The sequence below is a fragment of the Coturnix japonica genome, chromosome 12, assembly GCF_054131305.1.
Source record: "Coturnix japonica strain WE chromosome 12, WE-NBRP24, whole genome shotgun sequence".
NCBI classification, from domain to species: Eukaryota; Metazoa; Chordata; class Aves; order Galliformes; family Phasianidae; genus Coturnix; species Coturnix japonica.
Genome location: NC_140674.1, coordinates 4,598,629 through 4,615,637, shown reverse-complemented (window position 1 = coordinate 4,615,637; position 17,009 = coordinate 4,598,629). Strand labels below are relative to the sequence as shown.

Below are 17,009 nucleotides of genomic sequence, written 5' to 3'. Positions count from 1 at the left end.
GCCTGTACCGGAATTACCTGCAAGTTCAGACCCAGAACAATTTTAATTGTGGATCACTTTCTGGTCACCCCCCAGTTCTCAAATGTGCAGGACCATCAGGTTCAGTCAGAGATGTAAGGTTGGGGGGGGTTGGACAAACAAACTGCCACTTAATTTTGGTGGTGCACAACAAGCTCATGAATATTCCCAAGCACGTCTTTGTGCTTTCATATCTTTTTGTAGCATCAAAATACATTTACAAGTGGTGTGCTTCTGCAGAGTTCAGCTCCGGAGCACTTCTTTTTATCTGGAGAGGAGATGCTGGGAGATCTTTGACCTTATGGAGATATATATATTTTAGTTTCTTGCTGTTTTTCATTCTGGAGGTGACAACTGTTCTGAAGTGGTTTAGACTGTCATCCTTCTATTTTTTTAGAGAGAGAAAAACTCTCTCAGGGAAAAGACTGGGGCCAGCTTGGTTTTTCTGTCTTGGCTGTTAAAAGAAGCAAGAAAAAACAGAAGTGGAGAAAATCCACCCTTCATCCTTCCTTTTGTTTTTCTTTGTCTACTGGTATTTTGATTCTGCTCTCTTAAAGTGATGAAAAGTGCTTGCCTTTCACACTAAGCCTCCTCCTCCCTCTGTTGGCTGAAAAATGGCTCAGTCCTCAATAGGGTTTGGGGAAAAAAGAATGTCTTCTAGAAACAGGCTTTTATAGGAAACTCAAGCAGGGCATGATGCGCTTGATTTCAGTGCTGGGAACTCAAGGAGGAAGGGCTCAGATGAGAGGTGCTGGGAAAGGTGGGCAGGGATGGGGGCACAGCAGCATCAAGAGCCCAGAATGGTGGTGGATTCTGCTGGATGATCGGGGAGAGAGTTGTGGATGGCACTTCATAGCAAGAAACAGCCGTTAAAGGTCCTGGTGAGCTTTGAGCAGGAAAATAAGTGGTACTCTCGCATCAAGTCAGTAGGCTTAAGTTGGTTGAAGGAGTTCAGTCCTTCACTATTCTCATGGTGAAATAGATTTCATCACGGTCAGTAGATAAAACTGTCCTTCTGGTTGCAGTGTTGTTGATTCTGTTTGTGAATGGCACTACCCATACACCTGCAGCTGCCATAAAGTGGCAGAGGCATTGAAACAGATGGAAGGGTGGCTTAGTTAAGATCTACCCCTCTGCCTGCATGCAGTTTTTCTTTGAGTACACATTCTCCAGCCTCACAGGTAGGTCAGACGCAAGGCGAATCTAGCTTTTATCCAATTTATTCAAAGCAATCTCCATCTGCCATGGGCCTTTCCTGTCGCCAGGCAATGTGGCTGTGGCAAACACAGTGAGTGTATTTGAGCTCCATTTTTAGGTTCTATATTTGGCTATGTGATACCAGGAAAGCTTTCTGTGATTAACTCTGTTGACTGATACCAAGAGTAACGAGAGCCACGACACGCAGCCGTTGAGGTGTGTCACCAGGGCTGGGTATTGCCATGTCCAAGAAGGGTCTGGAAGAGGCAATTTTGAAAATGAATTTTATTCATCAATACTGTTCTGGAAACAAGGAAAGAAGGGCAAGAAAATGTTAAAACCGGTGGACTGTTGGTGAGATGCACAGAGTCATCTTCTCTCTCTCTGTCGTCTAGTTTGGAGTATTGCTTTTCATGAGCAATGTGGAAGAAAATTCAGTACTGAGGAAAAAAGTGATGTTTGAAACTGTGGGATGAATTATTCCAGACAACATCTACTTTGTGGATGCTCTCCAAAGGCGGGACAGATCTTTATGGGAAGTAATGTTGTGATGCTGTGGGTGTGGGAATGGACTGGATGGCATTTCAAGGTCCCTTTTTGCTCTGCTTCTTCTTGAGGACCCTACCTGGGCCTGCAGGGGACTTGTGCGAGTCTAGTACTGCCAAGGCAGGGCTTGTTCATCCTTTCCTTTGCTGAGAGAGGCTCTCCTGAAACATTCCCAGCTTGCGGGTCAGTGCCCATGGTAAGGCTAGGAATGGAATAACGAAGGATACAGCAAAAGGGTCGAAAAAGATACTACCCCCCCCCCAAAAAAAAACCAACCAAAAAACCCAGGACAGATCTTCAAGGTGCTCTTGCCTTACAGTAATACCTAGTGCTTTATCCTGATTCTTCATCCATCTAAACATGTCTAAATTCAGATTTGTATAAGAGGGAGAAAGCACTGAAAAATGAGGGCATGCCTTTGGTTCTGTCTTTTTGTTCCTTTAGTCTGGTTGCCAGGCACGGTCAAGCAGTAGAGTGAACCCTTCCTGTTCCTCGCACAGCAGCATGCAGGTTCATGCCATTCACTCTTTGCTAACTGCTGCCTTCCCTGGGACCCAGCCTGACCTCACCACTCACTGAACTCCATCTCAACATCTGCCCTTTGTGGTACAGTACTCTCTTTTTGCTTAAAACTTTTGGTTAGAGCAGGCGGTGGTAGCCCGGCCCATGGCCATGCTGGGCAATGCAATATGGGGTACAGGTCACTGGGAGCAAGTCTGATTTGCGTGGTGAGGTGGCACACCTCCAGCCATGCTGAGCCTGGTCCTGGCCTCAGTGCTCCACAGCTGCATGGAGTTCAGTTGAGGGCTTTGTCCTATGTATATTTGCAAACATCCCCCAGGTGAAGGCATGCTAATAAATGCCTCCCCACTTGGTTTGGAAGCATCATCCCTGCCAGAAAAGGATTAGACTCTCTGTAATTCATATCTGTGGCATCTAACTAAAGCGTCTCTGTGCCTGGCCTTTGGGGGCATGCAGGCGTTTCTGCCGAAGAAACAGCCAAAGGGACCTGCTGGTCCTCATCTGCCCACGCTGTCTGCATCTCTGCTTCAATGGAGAAAGTAAACAGAGAGCAAGGCTTTCACACTGTGTGCAACCAGCAGCCCTTGGTACCGGGTGAGGGAAGTTATCTCACCGAAACAGATAAAGGGAAAGGGTAGGTTTGTATGGCACAGGCCTGGCCTCTCCCGACTCCCGTCCATGACGTAGGCTGTGCCTCCAGCTAAAAGTCCCTTCTGCCCTGGCTGCCTGCCCCAGAGCTGGCTTGTGGAGGCTTGCGTGCACTAAGGACCTGCCTAGTGAGCAACCAGCACCATGTCCGTCACCATATGCCAGTCCATGGGCTTCGTGGTATCAGCCTTAGGAATAGGAGGAATCATTGCATCAACATGCATGGATCAGTGGAGCACTCAGGACCTGTACAACAACCCGGTGACCGCGGTGTTCAACTACCAGGGCCTGTGGCGCACGTGTGTCCGCGAGAGCTCCGGGTTCACTGAGTGCCGTGGTTATTTCACCATCCTGGGACTGCCAGGTAGGACTTGTTTGTGCAGAGACCATCTGCCTCATATCGTGGTTGCCTGGTGCTGTGGATGAGCGATGGTGATGGGTGATATTCAGAGCAGAGATGGGATCTTCTTTGGTTATAGTTTTTCCTTCCACATGTACCACTCTCATCCCAGTTGTGTTCAGATATTCCAGGGCCAAGAGCAATTAGGTTATGGTATTGTCAGGATTTCCTTCTCACCTTCATGTATCAAGGAAAGGGGCACTTGGGTTGTTCTACCCACCTGCTCTCTGTGCTTCAACATAATGAGAATGAAGGGAGGAAGCCAATTATATCAGCAGACACTGCAGAAGATCTGCAAAATAGTATTTATTTCCAAAATAGGAACAAGCACTGTGTGCAAAAATAGCTTCGTTCACAGGCAGTCTATCTGTGCAAATTTAACCAGTATAACCCAGTGTAGTTGTGTTCATGAGGTGTGCTTCATATATGGGGTCATTATCACATAATCCATCACTGGATTCTTGTTCCTAGCCAATTCCTAGCATGGATGCTCAGCACCTTTAGGAGTCAGGGTCTCTGCCTGCTCCCAAATCCTTTCCTAAATGTTGGGATTCCCATTGAACTGTTTGTCTATAGGGTCCACAGAGCCACAGGGTGAATCACCACATGGAATTTGCTGGGTTTATTGTAGTCAGTAACGAGAAGGAATTTTAAAAGCCTGGTGAATAAAGCACAACTTTCAAATATAATGGTGGGTGAGATCCTGAAGTTGCAGTAAAAACCCTCAGTGCTGCTGGGGGATTCTTGCTTACCCCACCAGTGTGTAGCTGTGTAAACATTTAAGCTTTTGTTCCAGTGAACTGGTTTCTGCAGCACTTCCCTACAAAGTGAGGTGGGTTCTTTTCTTTCTTTTTAATGAGCAGAGCTAGCTCTTTTTTTCTGAAGTCACTCCATGCTCTCCCCCCTTTCTCTTCCTGTTATATATCACCTGACATCGCCAGTCTCTGGAGAAGCTGGTGCAAAAATAAGCTCTGCATTGCTGGGCTCCATCCCCTGTGTTCATCTGATCCTATGGGCATCTCGTCCCTCTCACCACCAGCAAAGGGCAGCTGTATCCCAGACAGAAGGTGGCAAAAAATGATGCTAAAGATAAAATTTGCTAAGAAATTATTGAAGAGGATCATCAAGGTGCTTATTTTAACCGTACTGTACCTCAATCTCCATTAAACGCCCCTTGCTAACCTCACCATGGTTAATGGTTTGTCAGCATTTCCATTATGAACCCCTATTTATTATTCTGACAATGGCAATTTATATTGGGAACAATAGTGCTGGAGTGAATAAAAATAATAGGACTCCAGCAAAGCGATGAGGTGACCTGAGTACGTTGATGAAGTTTTGATTTCCAAAGAATTCTTTTTTTCAATCCCTCCCTCCCATAGCAAAGATTAAACTTGTCTTGCCCGTCATCTATCTTCAGTTTAGCTGGGAATTTTAATTTCAAATAGACTGAGGAAAAATCAAGATAATAGATGAAAATGAGAAATAACACAGGTACTTTATGTCTCTTCACCTTTCCTGCTTGGCTATTAGCAGTCAGTCTCTGGTGAAATATGCCGCTTGAGATCTAAGCCTGTTTGTTCTGATTTTGCTTTCTCTTATTATTTTTGCTGCTTGCTTTGGTGTGTGGGCAGTCCTTACTGTGATTGTCTGGAGGACATGATCTGAATTTGAACGTAAAGTAATAGGGAAATAGTAGTAGCTGAGCGCTGGTGAAGCTGATTATTTCACCTATTGCAGAAGTCACACTTTCTGCTTAAAGAAGAGTTCAGTTGCTAACAGGTTTATTAACCAACACTGATCTGGTCAGTGATCTTCCTCTTGTCTGTCTCGGTCTCTTTTTTCCAGACCTGTTCAGCTATTGCTGTTTGGCCATCTCTGAAAGGGCATTTTGTTCTTGAGGCAAAGCCTCTTCTGACCTCCTGGGATGGCTGGGATAGCTCTTGACACTGGAACAAATATTCAGGTTTTCCAAAAGCAAACTTTGAGCCTGAGAGCACCCCATTAAATTTCTCCAGCTCTCTGGCGGACATTGGTTTGAATGGGGACAGCTAATTGCTGTGTCACAGTCCTTCGCTGTCAATTGCCATGGCAGAGTCCCTCCAAAGCTCTGCTTGCTGATTTAAATCCTTTAGCCCAGTTGGTTCATCTTATTTCAATATCAGCCATCATAACCAGCTTCACATACAGAGTTTTGGAAGGCCAGTCAGCCCTTCTACCATAGACAGGTGGGCCACATACCTTTGAAGGCTGTGGTCATCAGAAAAATGGCAGGACAGAAAGAATAGGGTGGGTTGGCTTTGTTTCTTTCTGAACAAGCTGGAACTGACCGGCAGGGTGTGAGCTATATTTGCAAATTTTAAAGTAAACATGAGCTGTAGGTGATTTTTAGGGGAGAGGCAGTGATAACATTCAGAAGTCGCAATGGGCCCAGTGAACACTTTTGAGATAATCCAGGGCTGACGCCTGGGTAGATAAAGCAAGAATGAGCTGAAGGGGGGAGTGGTCAAAAAGTCGCCTTCCTTTTCCTAGTTTGGTATCCCTCTGTGAATGTCCCCATGTTCTAAGTGGGGAAAAAAACACATTCTCTATTTCTTGATGGGAAGCCTGGTCCTTGCAAGAGAAGTCTCTCCATCATGTACCTCCCTCAGATACTGCTCATCAGCACCACACGGCATGGCCAGCCCGCTGACCCAAGCATTAAGCCAACTTGCTGGAAACTGAAAAATAGCTCATAAATACTCTTAGAAACATGGCCTGAATTTTGGACAGTGTTCTGTGGAGCCATGATCCTTGTTAGCCCCTTCCAAATTAGGATATTCTATGCTTCTATGATTCTAGCAGGTCCATGCTCTGAGTCTTTCACCTTTCAACCACTTACCATAGACATCTATCAAGGATGGCTGGAGGTGTGTATCAGGTTGTAGTAAAGGTGCTGAGATGCTTTACAGCTTCCTATCACCTAACCATTCCTCAGGCTGTGCACTGAGCCAACAGTTCAGATAAAACCACCAGGTTCTAGAATCACAGAATGGCTTAGGTTTGAAGGAAACTTAAAGCCCATCAAGTTCCAACCCCTGCCATGGGCTGGTTGCTGGGAAAATGGCACCATGAGTTTCTTGCAAAGGGAATATTTTCCTTGTCATCAGTGGCTCAGAAACAAGCATGTTGTATTTGGAGAAAATGAGCCAGGAAAGCAGGATTGTGGCTTTTTTTTGGTCCAGAATATTCTATGAACAACCACTGAGGAAGGTGTTTGTGAGAGCGTTGTGACTTCAGTGTTAAGGAGCACAGCGCTAATCAGAGCATGAGAAATGGCGAGCTGCTAACACTGCGCTGGCTGGATAGCAACTTAGGCAATACTCTTAGCAATGAGCAAATAGAAACCTCTCCAACAAGCACAAATCCTTCAAATGCAGCAGTGTCTGAAGTGTTGAGCATGACTGGGCATTCATTTGTTACTCAGCTCAAGGCAGCAGCACAACCCTTGTTACTGAAGACACTTGCTCAGCTCCATTTTCTGAGGGAAAACATGCAAGAAGCTGAGAGAAAATGCATAATCCTGCTCTGGTTAGAACTCTTCAGAGCCATGGTTCAATTTGGGCCCTCAAAATCAGAGGCAATATGGGTTCATCCAGGCATTTTTACACAACTGGAAGCTACTGGGGATAGTCCTGTAGTGCTCGTCTGTTCCAATATAGTTTTGAAGCCCCTGAATAATGTTGATGAGAAATAGCATCCCCCCATCTGCTGGAGAAAACTGCATCCCTAAAGAAAGGTTAGTGAGCCAGCACTGTTTGGTGGCAGACCATGAGGTCAGGGCACAAATAAGGATGATGTGATGGATTGTATGGCGTAGGAGATGGGGCTTGGGGATGTTGGTGGAGACAATTTTCTTGTTGGCTCAAATTGCTACTCCAGCTGCACACAGCTGAAACCAGTAGAAAGGATCAGGGGAAGGAGTGGTTGCTCCCCTCCCAGCAGAGCAAACACAGGAGTATGGTGTGCAGGAAGGCCACTCCACCAGGGGAATGGAACTTTCCTTGGGAAAAATATCTGGAAAATATTATTGGTCCTTTTCATTTCCCCCCTTTTTTTTCCACCCCATCCAAAGGTTATCTTTAGCTGTTACCAACCCTTTGGGCCTTTTCTTTTTTTTCTGCAGCCCTAGAAGCTGTGTATACAAATGCTGTAGGGTGACAACAATCTTGAGGACAGGAGTTATACCCAAGAGGCTTGTTAGTCCTTGGGATATGGTTTGAAGCATGGAAGAAGAGCAATGAGGTGGAAAGATGAAGGCATGTCCTGGGACATGAAGGAGAAGAGAAATCTCTGCTTGGGAGCAGAGAGATTGGGTTCACAGCCCCTTTTTAGGTTGATGCTTAGGAATGGGGACAGCAGGATGAAAGGGGATCTTCCTGTCCCCACCTGCTACAAGCTGGGATGGAGAGTTGGCTGCACTGTTTGTTTTAGCCCTCATTGTCCTTCTGGCTTCCAGCTGCTCCCAGCCCTGATTATTCATAATGAGTTAATCCATACAAGGTGTGCCTTTGAGTGTGCCCACTCATTTGTTGAGAAAGAGCAGCTCCTACCATCCCTGATTCTTGAGTGCTTGTTTCTGTTTTTTTTTGTTCATGCTATCATTTTAGCTGGTAACTTCTGAACTTTAGGTGTGTTGGAGGTAGATGATAGTGGAGTAATACATCTCCATTAAAGTGTATGGAAATAAAATCATTTCCAAATTCTCCTATCCCCTGACCCATTTTCCAGGACTGCTGTAAGGGCTAATGTAGGCAAGCAACTATAAGAATACACTTTCCCTTTATTCTTCCTTCTTCTCTTCCCTGTATGGGTTTTATTAGGCTGAGTGATGGGTGTTGAGGATGTGGATGAGAGGAGATTAATGTTGGAGTTTTGCTGGGTCTCTTGGGGTTCTTGCCTGGGTGTCTTGGGTGCCACTTGAGGTGACCTCAGCTATGCTCAGGGAGGCTGCAATGAGTGATGATGTCTCTGTCCCCTGGTTCAAGCTTGTAAACCTATGTCCTCGGACTGAACTCAGAGGTCCCTATCTCTCACTGTGTGTGAATGGCAAGCTGTAGAGCAGTTCCTATCTCAGCCCAATAGCAAATTTACCACTTCATTGCCAAAGCAGAGAGCCAAGGAAGCAGCCAGGGTTATATGTACTGAGCTCTCCCAGCAGTGCTCCCCTTCCCTCTGCCCCTCTTGGTGTGCTCACACTGCTCCAGGCATGCAGGAGGAGCCCGAGGGGCAGCGGAGGGCTTTGGTGGGACACAGCTCATGCTCCAAGTGGTTTTCCCAGCACTTGACCGAATGTGGCCACTTAGCCAGGGAAGGACAAGCACTTCTAAAGGACAAAGGCTCCTATCTCAGGCCCTGCCAGCACAAACCGACTCGGTGAGAGTGAAACTGGACTATCTTGCAAAAACACTTTGAGCAAACACACCGCTCAATGGAAAGCATCTGATAAGGGCTGCTGCACTTCTGGCAGTGTGGGCAGGAAGACTTCGGTGCTTCTATTAGGTCTTTGGCTTTGCTGGGGCTGTCTGACTCCTCTCGCCGGGGGAGACGCCATGTCCACGACCCTCTGCCAAGTGATGGGGTTCCTTGTCTCATCGCTGGGTGTTGTGGGGTGCATCATGTCCACTGCCATGGATATGTGGAGCACGCAGGACTTGTACGACAACCCGGTGACGGCCGTCTTTCAATATCAGGGACTGTGGAGGAGCTGCGTGCGACAGAGCTCTGGCTTTACAGAATGCCGGCCATATTTCACCATTCTTGGGCTGCCAGGTAGGGCAAAAATGCATCAGGTTGAACCTAGGAGTTGTTCTGCACCCAAAGCCAGGAACAGCTATCTTAAAGCACTTTGCAACGAGTAAGATTTCTGGGCTATTCAGTGTTTGAGCATAAAAACATGTGAGTATTTGCTACTGAAGTAATAGCTTTGCTCAGTGCAGATTACAACTAGGAGTGTACGTAGGTGGATGAGTGACATGGGGTTCCGCTCTGTTACTGATGTGAGGATACTTAGGCCTGTGGATATTCTGTCACTTTGAATTGAAGCAGAAGGAAAGCAGCTGTGTGCAGTTCTCGTGTTGTTATCGGAATAATGTGTTCTACCAAAACCAGCTGAAATATTTTTTTTGGTAACAAAATCACAGACGAAATCTGCCTCTGGGCAGAGTAGGAAAATCAATGAGCAGAGAGGTGTGTTGAGATTTTATACTGAGTTTTATAGTGGTTGCAGTAGTAGGTTGTAGAAGGTTACTACTTCCTATGTTGCATGCTATTTCGCCAGCATCATGTTAAAAAAGAGCTATTTTCCCTTCCCACTGCCTATGAGGGTATCCTGAGCTGCTCGTGTGCCATGGCAGCAGCCAGCTTGGCTTGCCATGCCTCCCCATGACCTACCGCACCTGTACTCGGCCAGTGAGCAATGAAAGCAGATCTGAGAATGGTTTTCACTCAGTGCAAGCAAGCACCATTATACATAGGCCTTTTGCACCTACTGAGTGGTGTAGAAGAAAACAGAATGCAGGCTCCAAGCCCTTTATCCCCATGGCTGCCCTGCTCAAATGCTTTGCTGAAGACAGGGCATTGGAGACAGTTGTCCATATTCTAGGCTTTTTTCTTCTTTTCTCTCCTCTACTTTAAGTTCTACAGCAATAAGGAAATGTGCATGATGGTCACAGGCATTTTCTATTGTACCATAGAGCTATCTCTTACTATCTTTCTGTGTCTATTCAGTTGATCAGAACCTTAAAACATAAATAAGGAAAGGCTCACGTTGAATTTGTTTAACTTAAAAGCCTCTTTTTTTTTTTTTTTTTTTTTTTTCTCCCTGCGTTTCAATATTTAATTGATTATAACCAGTCATAAACTTATTTTTCTGCCTTTGTATTCTGTGTTGGTGATTGGTGATGTTAATTTAATTGACCTTAAGGTGCTTTTCACCTCTTCCTACTCACAGCAACCCAGGGAGAAAAGACAGCTCTCCATTTCCACTTGGAAATGAAAAACACGTATTCCAAATTGCACATTTACTTCAGTCAATGGGCTTGAGTTGGTACTATTTTCTATGCACACTTCCTCTTTGTGTGGAAATTGAGTGTGCAAAAATGTGCAACCATATTTGTCCAGCTATCACGCACAGTTGTATCTCATGCAAAATACGTATGTAAAGAGGTATGTAAAGACTAACTATAGGGCAGTATGCTAACTCATTCTCCTGGTACAATTTTTTTCCTTAGTCTCTTATGTTGTTTGCCTGAACCCTTCCACTCCTTCCTTCTATCGGAGGTCACTGCCCTTTGAAAGCTGCTTGGAGGACTTCTGATGGCTGCCAGAATCCACTTGAAATTATTGTGCACTCATTACGAAAGGCCCTCACTTTTGGTCCCATGATCCAGGTTAAGAGGTTTTAATGTCACTGTGGAGCTGGGAGCACCCTCTTTTCCTTCGCATTCCTTCAACAGAGACGATGTACACATCAGCCTTGTGGCACTGACATCTTACATTGAGGAGACACTGCCAATTGCTTTGCACTGTGCTGTGCCCCTGCTGTGTCCCACTCTACTTGCTTTTCACAGCTGCAGATTGCCCATTTTCAATTGCAGTCCATCACACCTGGTCACTGGTGCTCCAGAAGAAGTCCTGTCTCTGCAGGAGATGCTTGACCTGCCCATTCTGTTCTTTCAGATGCTCTCAAGGCACTGGAAACATCTTTACTGGGAGCCCACTGTATCTGTGAGATCCTGGCTTAAGATCACCTCTTCTTTAAGGGTTCAGGCTGCTGTAGTGATGGTAGATAGAGTCCATAAGGTCTGTGGAAGCAGCCCAGGAACATAAGACTGTCTTAGGGACAAATCCTGAGGGCTACAAGGACCTTCCATCAGGATCCATTGCATCTACTCTGCCTTATCAGCCTCAACTGCCCGACCTGAAACCAAAGCAATTGGAAAGAACTTTAAGTGACTGTAAAGACAAATGAGTATTGTGATTTTCTTCTCTTTACTGCTTTCTGTTCTGCATCAGGTGCTGCACGAACACCTTTTGAGGGCTGATAAGGCATATCCGCCAGCTTCTTGTTCTCCAATGAATAATAACTAGTGAGCTCGCACCTGGGGGCTGATGAATGGGAGATTGAAAACCCCAGGCTCGTTAGCACTCGTTATCAGCTGATAAGGGCAAATTGAGTCATAAGAGCAGCAGCCCCAGTGGGACTGCTAGATGGGAAAAAGTAATATAGTTCCAGTTAGTGTCTGGCTCTCCATTCATTTTGGCACTAGCATGGAGGCACTGCAGCACCCACTACACCATCCTAGATTTAGTTTATAAACATTTCCCTTCTCCATCCTTTTCTAAAGCTAATATGTCTGCTCTCTGCACTCCTGCACTGGCTCATCCTATTCCAGCTGGGGAACCTGAAATGTTACACCTGGGTGCTGCAATCCTCCTGTCCAGTCCAGTAAAAGGACAGGCAGTGTTATCACATGTACTGGGGTTCTGTTGCCTGCCCCTCTCCATCACTCATAAGCTTTCATCATCTTTCCTGACTGGGAGTGGGTATGTGCATGTGCAGGGACTAACAAAGCTGAACCAGGGGCCATGAGAGCTCGTTGGAAGAAAAAAAAAAAAAAAAGAGTCTGCAAAGTATTCTGTCCAAGTCACAACAGCCCTTGAATTAGTTTCGACAGCACTCTCCCAGTGCTCTGCCAGCACCTGCCGCCTTTCTGTCTCTGCCAGGCTGGGGAGTGCTGAATTACAGGCAAGGTGAGATATGTGCCACCTGTCCTGCCTGTTCTTTTTTCCCTTCACCTCTTCATTTTAAAAGGTTCAAGTTTCCCTTTGCTTTCCTCTTTTCTTTTCTACTTGAGCCAGGAAGAGGCCAGGGGATGTGGTTGTTGCCTTTGGTCTGGTGGTCAGCAGTGCTTGTAAGCATGACACATCAGCATCACAGCTTGCCTTCAACCAAGTAACGCCATTTGGACCAGGTTTTGGTCATTGCCAAAGTATTGTAGCTCTCTCATGAAGTCCATGCAGTGTTTTTCATTTATTAATTTATTTACTGCCTCTTGTGCCATCTGTTTTACTGCGAAGGAGGAAAACTCAGAACTCTACTTCACAGGGTGGTTGGAAATATTGTGGGTAGCTCGGTGGAGCTGCCTGAGCTCATTGCTGCCTGGGGAAAATGTGCTTTCTCAGTCAGTTTAGTTATGAAACAATTCCTGCTTTTTAAAACAGGTCAACTAAGCAACAACACAGCAATACTGTGATATATGTTACAGGTGTAGCAGAGATGCATTTAAATTCAGGGATAGGTAAAATGAACAAATCCTTACGAATTAAAACAATAAGGTTTCAGTTCCACTTTGAAATGCAGGCAGAAACTTGTGACATTCCCATGGTTTGAGGCTCCTTCAGTGTTGAAATAAAAGACCTGTTATAATCCTGCAATGTTAAATATCCATTCTCACACTGAGAATTAACAGGAATATCGGCATCTCTTTAGCAGGGCTCTGTTGTGATTGGACAAAGGGAATGGTTTCAAACTAAAAGAGGGGAGGTTTAGGTTGGACATAAAGAAGATTTTTACAGTAAGGGCAGTTAAGCATTGGCACAGGTTGCCCAGGGGTGTTGTGGATGCCCCATCCCCAGAGACACCCAAGGTAAGGCTGCTGGGGCTCTGAGCACCTGATGGAGCTGTAGGTGTCCCTGTTCATTGCAGGGGAGTTGGACCAGATGGCTTTTAAGGGTTCCTTCCAAATGATTCTATGACCTTAAGATAACTTAGGCCTGTTTTTCATGGTGTGTCTTTGCTTTTGGTAAGTCAAGGTATATTAATGTTTTGGTTTTTTTTTTTCCTTTACCATTTTTATTTTTATTTAAAGCAGTCTTTTAAAGCTTTCCAGTCTCCAATGAGTCTCACTTCACTTGTTCATTATGTCTCTGGTTGATTTGTTTTGCAGCAATGTTTCAGGCTGTGAGGGCTCTTATGATTGTGGGTATCGTCCTGGGCATCCTTGGCCTCTTTGTGTGCATTTTTGCTATGAAGTGCATCCGAATTGGTACCATGGAGGATTCTGCAAAAGCCAATATGACTCTGACCTCTGGCATCATGTTTATTATTGCTGGTAAGTAAGTTCCGTCTTCCTTACACAAAGCATAGTGTCTGAAATTGAGGACAGAGCAAGGCTTCCTGCATCTGTGATTACAGGTCTTTCTGCTGGTATGAGTTGGAATTTTGTAGTGTAAAGTTTTATTCTTACTTCTGGAATGTGAAAGCATACAAATTTATGCAGTAATGCAAACATACTGTGGGTCTCAAAGAACCAAGGCTTGTTCTACATGGGTCTCAGACCACCTTTCTGTCCAACCCCAGGTCTGTGTGCCATCACTGGAGTGTCTGTGTTTGCCAACATGCTGGTCACAAACTTCTGGATGTCCACAACCAACATGTACCAGGGAATGCAGAATGTCCAGAATAGGTAGGTGCTCATCTGGCTCAGGATGAGCCAAAGGAAAAACAAACACTGGGTGTTTATTACTCTGGTCTCAGGACATGGAAGATTCAATGAGCCTTTGAGCTCCAGATAATAATTTGTCCAAGAAAATTGACTGGGATGTCTGTGTTTATACAGCTCCAGAAGGGATTGGGGATCCCATGAAGGACCATTCTGCAGGTGGAGCTGAGTTCATGGGATCTTCAGCAGGGCCAGAAGGGGAGAGAGAATAGTGTGTTTCAGAAGAAATAGCCTGGACTACTGTCAAAGCACTAATCAGGCATGTTGCTGTTTTTTGTAGGTACACCTTTGGCTCAGCCCTCTTTGTTGGCTGGGTAGCGGGAGGCCTGGCCTTCGTAGGAGGAATCATGATGTGCCTTGCTTGCAAAGGAATGATTCCAGAAGAATCCCGGTAAGTCTGGCTGTGGTGGATACAGGAAGGTACTATGTGAGGCCTTGGATGTCAGGACAGCAGGTGCCTATCACATCAAAAGACAGGTCTAGGCATAATGCCCTCATTGCAAATGTTGCTTTAATGATACATCTGCTTACCTTGTGTAATGGGTCACAATTAGTCATTCTTCTTCCTTAACTGTGTGACTTGAAAACAAATAGAGATTAGGAGAGATTGCCCTTAACATCCAATAAACTATTCTAACGTTTGTAATGTACTGGCCAAGTTGTCTCTACTAACTGCAGCTTTGATTGCAGATGGTGTAAGAATGAAAGATTACATCAAGTGAAGATTATATCAGCTGAGCCATGATTTACTTCATATAGGGCTTTGGACACCTAGACAGTAGGTTATTGCAAGGGAGTCATTCACTCAGATGAGGATTTCCTCAAGAAAGTATAATTTCATGAGAAAACATGAAAGACCTTTACAGCATGTCTTAGAATCATAGACTTGCAAGGTTGGAAAGGACCTTACAAGATCATCCAGTCCAACCATCCATGGAAGGTTGGCTCTGGGCACAGAGACACACTATGAAGTTGCCTGAAATCCATCAGCAAATGGGATCAGAAGGTGCAACACTGGGTAGTCACAGGGCATCCAGGGTTAATGCCATCTTTCCTGTCTTTCAGTTACAAGGCGGTGTCCTACAACGCATCAGGACGGAATATCTCCTACAGAACAGGACCATATAAAGCTGCTTCAGGGTACGAACCTGAAATGAAGACTAGAAAGGGTCCAGGGTATGAAGAAGCTCCTCGGAGTGAGGATGCAGGACGCTCGTACCCTTCAAAATACGACTATGTCTAGTAGACTTCCTAGGCTTGAAATGTGCTGTATTTTATAGAACGTTTTTCACTTTAGACACAAAAAGTATACACAAATAAGGCAGTCTGTAAATAGGATTTTGTTTTCTATTGTTTTTCCCCTCCTCAAAAGCAGTACCCTAACCACGTTTCTTTTATTCTTCTGCCTGCTGGCATAACCACCATGAGGAGGCCTGTAACAAAAGCAGTGTCTTTTTCTGTTCTCAGAATACAACTGTTTCCTCATGTTTTACATATAAACTCTGACTGTCAGGACCAGGATTCTGCCTTGTGCTGTCTACTAGTTCTTCTAATAGGTTTAAATTCTCATTAGTGATGACCCTGATAGAGTTTGTAGTCCAGACACAGTCACTTGAATGTCTGTGGATGAAAAGTACATTATGATATTGCATACAAAAAAAGCCTAAAGAAATCAAGAAGCCAAATCACACACATTGCGAAAAGCAGAAATTACAATATGGAAGTCTTATTATTTTGTTGTAAGAAAACTCAGCTCTGTCCCTTTGGCTATGGCCAATACATACAGAACCAGCAGTCACGGCATTTTCCTCCCTGGCAGTGTTTCTAGTCAGACTCACCTTTATTTTGCTGGTGGTACTACAGTGCTGATCTGCTGTGATATTTAATCTGACTTATGTTACTTAGACATTTGCTATTACCCATGATACCAAAGTGTATTTATTTCTTCTGATCTCATTGGGGAATAGATATAATCCATTGTTACTCCTATGCTAGATATTTGATACAATAGCTGAGAACCTCTGTGTGTGACCAGAGTTCCTGCAGATGCCATCATTAATGAAACCAGAAGAATTTCTCATTTAGAATTAATTAGAGTTACAATTGAGCAGGAATCCCAGGGAGCATTAGATGTGAAAATCTGCACTAACATCAGGACTTTCTTGTGTTAATTCTTCTCCAAATGATGTGAAGATTAAGTCCTTAGTGAGACACTGCCTCTTCTAGCCAACCTGCAATAGAGGATGTTTATTGGAAGGGGTCAGAGGAAGTGACACCAGAGCTCTAGGAAAACATCTTGGTGCAAAGGGCACTGAGAGATAAGTTAGGGAAAAACAGGTGTTTAAAACCTCGACCCTTCTTGGTAGACTTCTGCAACAGGTTCTTGTCCTGCTTGTAACAACAGTAAGTTGCCAGGAATTTGCTGGCAGGTTTGATTTGGCCAAACACTGATATTCCCTCGGGGTGTTCACATTCTGGAGGCATCACAGATAGGGCTGACGCCGGAGTATGACCTCTGGTAGGTCTCCCTCTCCAGCTAGCATCTCCTGTGATGTGTGGGACAGCAGAGATGGGCTGTCCTGCTCAGCACCATTACTCCCAGTGCACAGAGCACAGTCCATGCCCAGCAGCTCTCCATCATTGCATGGAGTCATCTCCAGCACAGGTTCAGAAGAAGAGGGGAGGCTGAATCTCAGGCAGCTCAGCAAGAAGTGGAGGGAGTAACACGGGCAGCATGACCAATGCATGGAGAGATGGGAAGAGCTTCTATCCAACAAGGAGGTCCTGGCCACAGCAGAACCCCAGCAGGACTCTGGTCTTTGCTGTTACCTGGGTAAATAACTGCCTCTGCTGGTGTCAGTGTTGACTCCCAATCAAACCACCAGAGCACCTGTTTTATGAATTTGTTCTGAAAGGAGACCAACTCAGTTGTGCAGAGGTAAATCCTGCCCTCATGAAAAATACTTACTCTTTTAAGAGGATTTTCCCCTTTTCACTTTATAGACTTAGCTTTATTATTTTTTTGCCTTTTATTTGCATGCTGGATTTTTTGTCTTGTTTTGTTGGTTGCTTTTTTTTTTTTTTTTTTTTTTTACTTGAATATTAAAAATAGAAAATGTCTTTATGACCTCAAA

At 44.9% G+C, this 17,009-nt stretch overlaps 1 protein-coding gene across 2 annotated transcripts; it reads left to right on the top strand.

The window, feature by feature from the left end:
• Positions 1-3,075: 3,075 nt before the first annotated feature.
• CLDN18 (claudin 18) lies at positions 3,076-17,009 on the top strand. Of its 2 annotated transcripts, none has more exons than XM_015871307.2 (5): positions 3,076-3,295; positions 13,321-13,485; positions 13,734-13,839; positions 14,156-14,266; positions 14,941-15,390. In XM_015871307.2, the coding sequence occupies exons 1-5, from the start codon at positions 3,076-3,078 to the stop codon at positions 15,116-15,118; spliced, it is 780 nt and encodes a 259-aa protein (XP_015726793.2). In that variant the 3' UTR covers positions 15,119-15,390. The 2 variants fall into 2 exon arrangements, with proteins under 2 accessions (XP_015726793.2, XP_015726794.2); XM_015871308.3 differs by lacking the exon at positions 3,076-3,295 and adding an exon at positions 8,615-9,142 and having other exon boundaries at positions 14,941-17,009.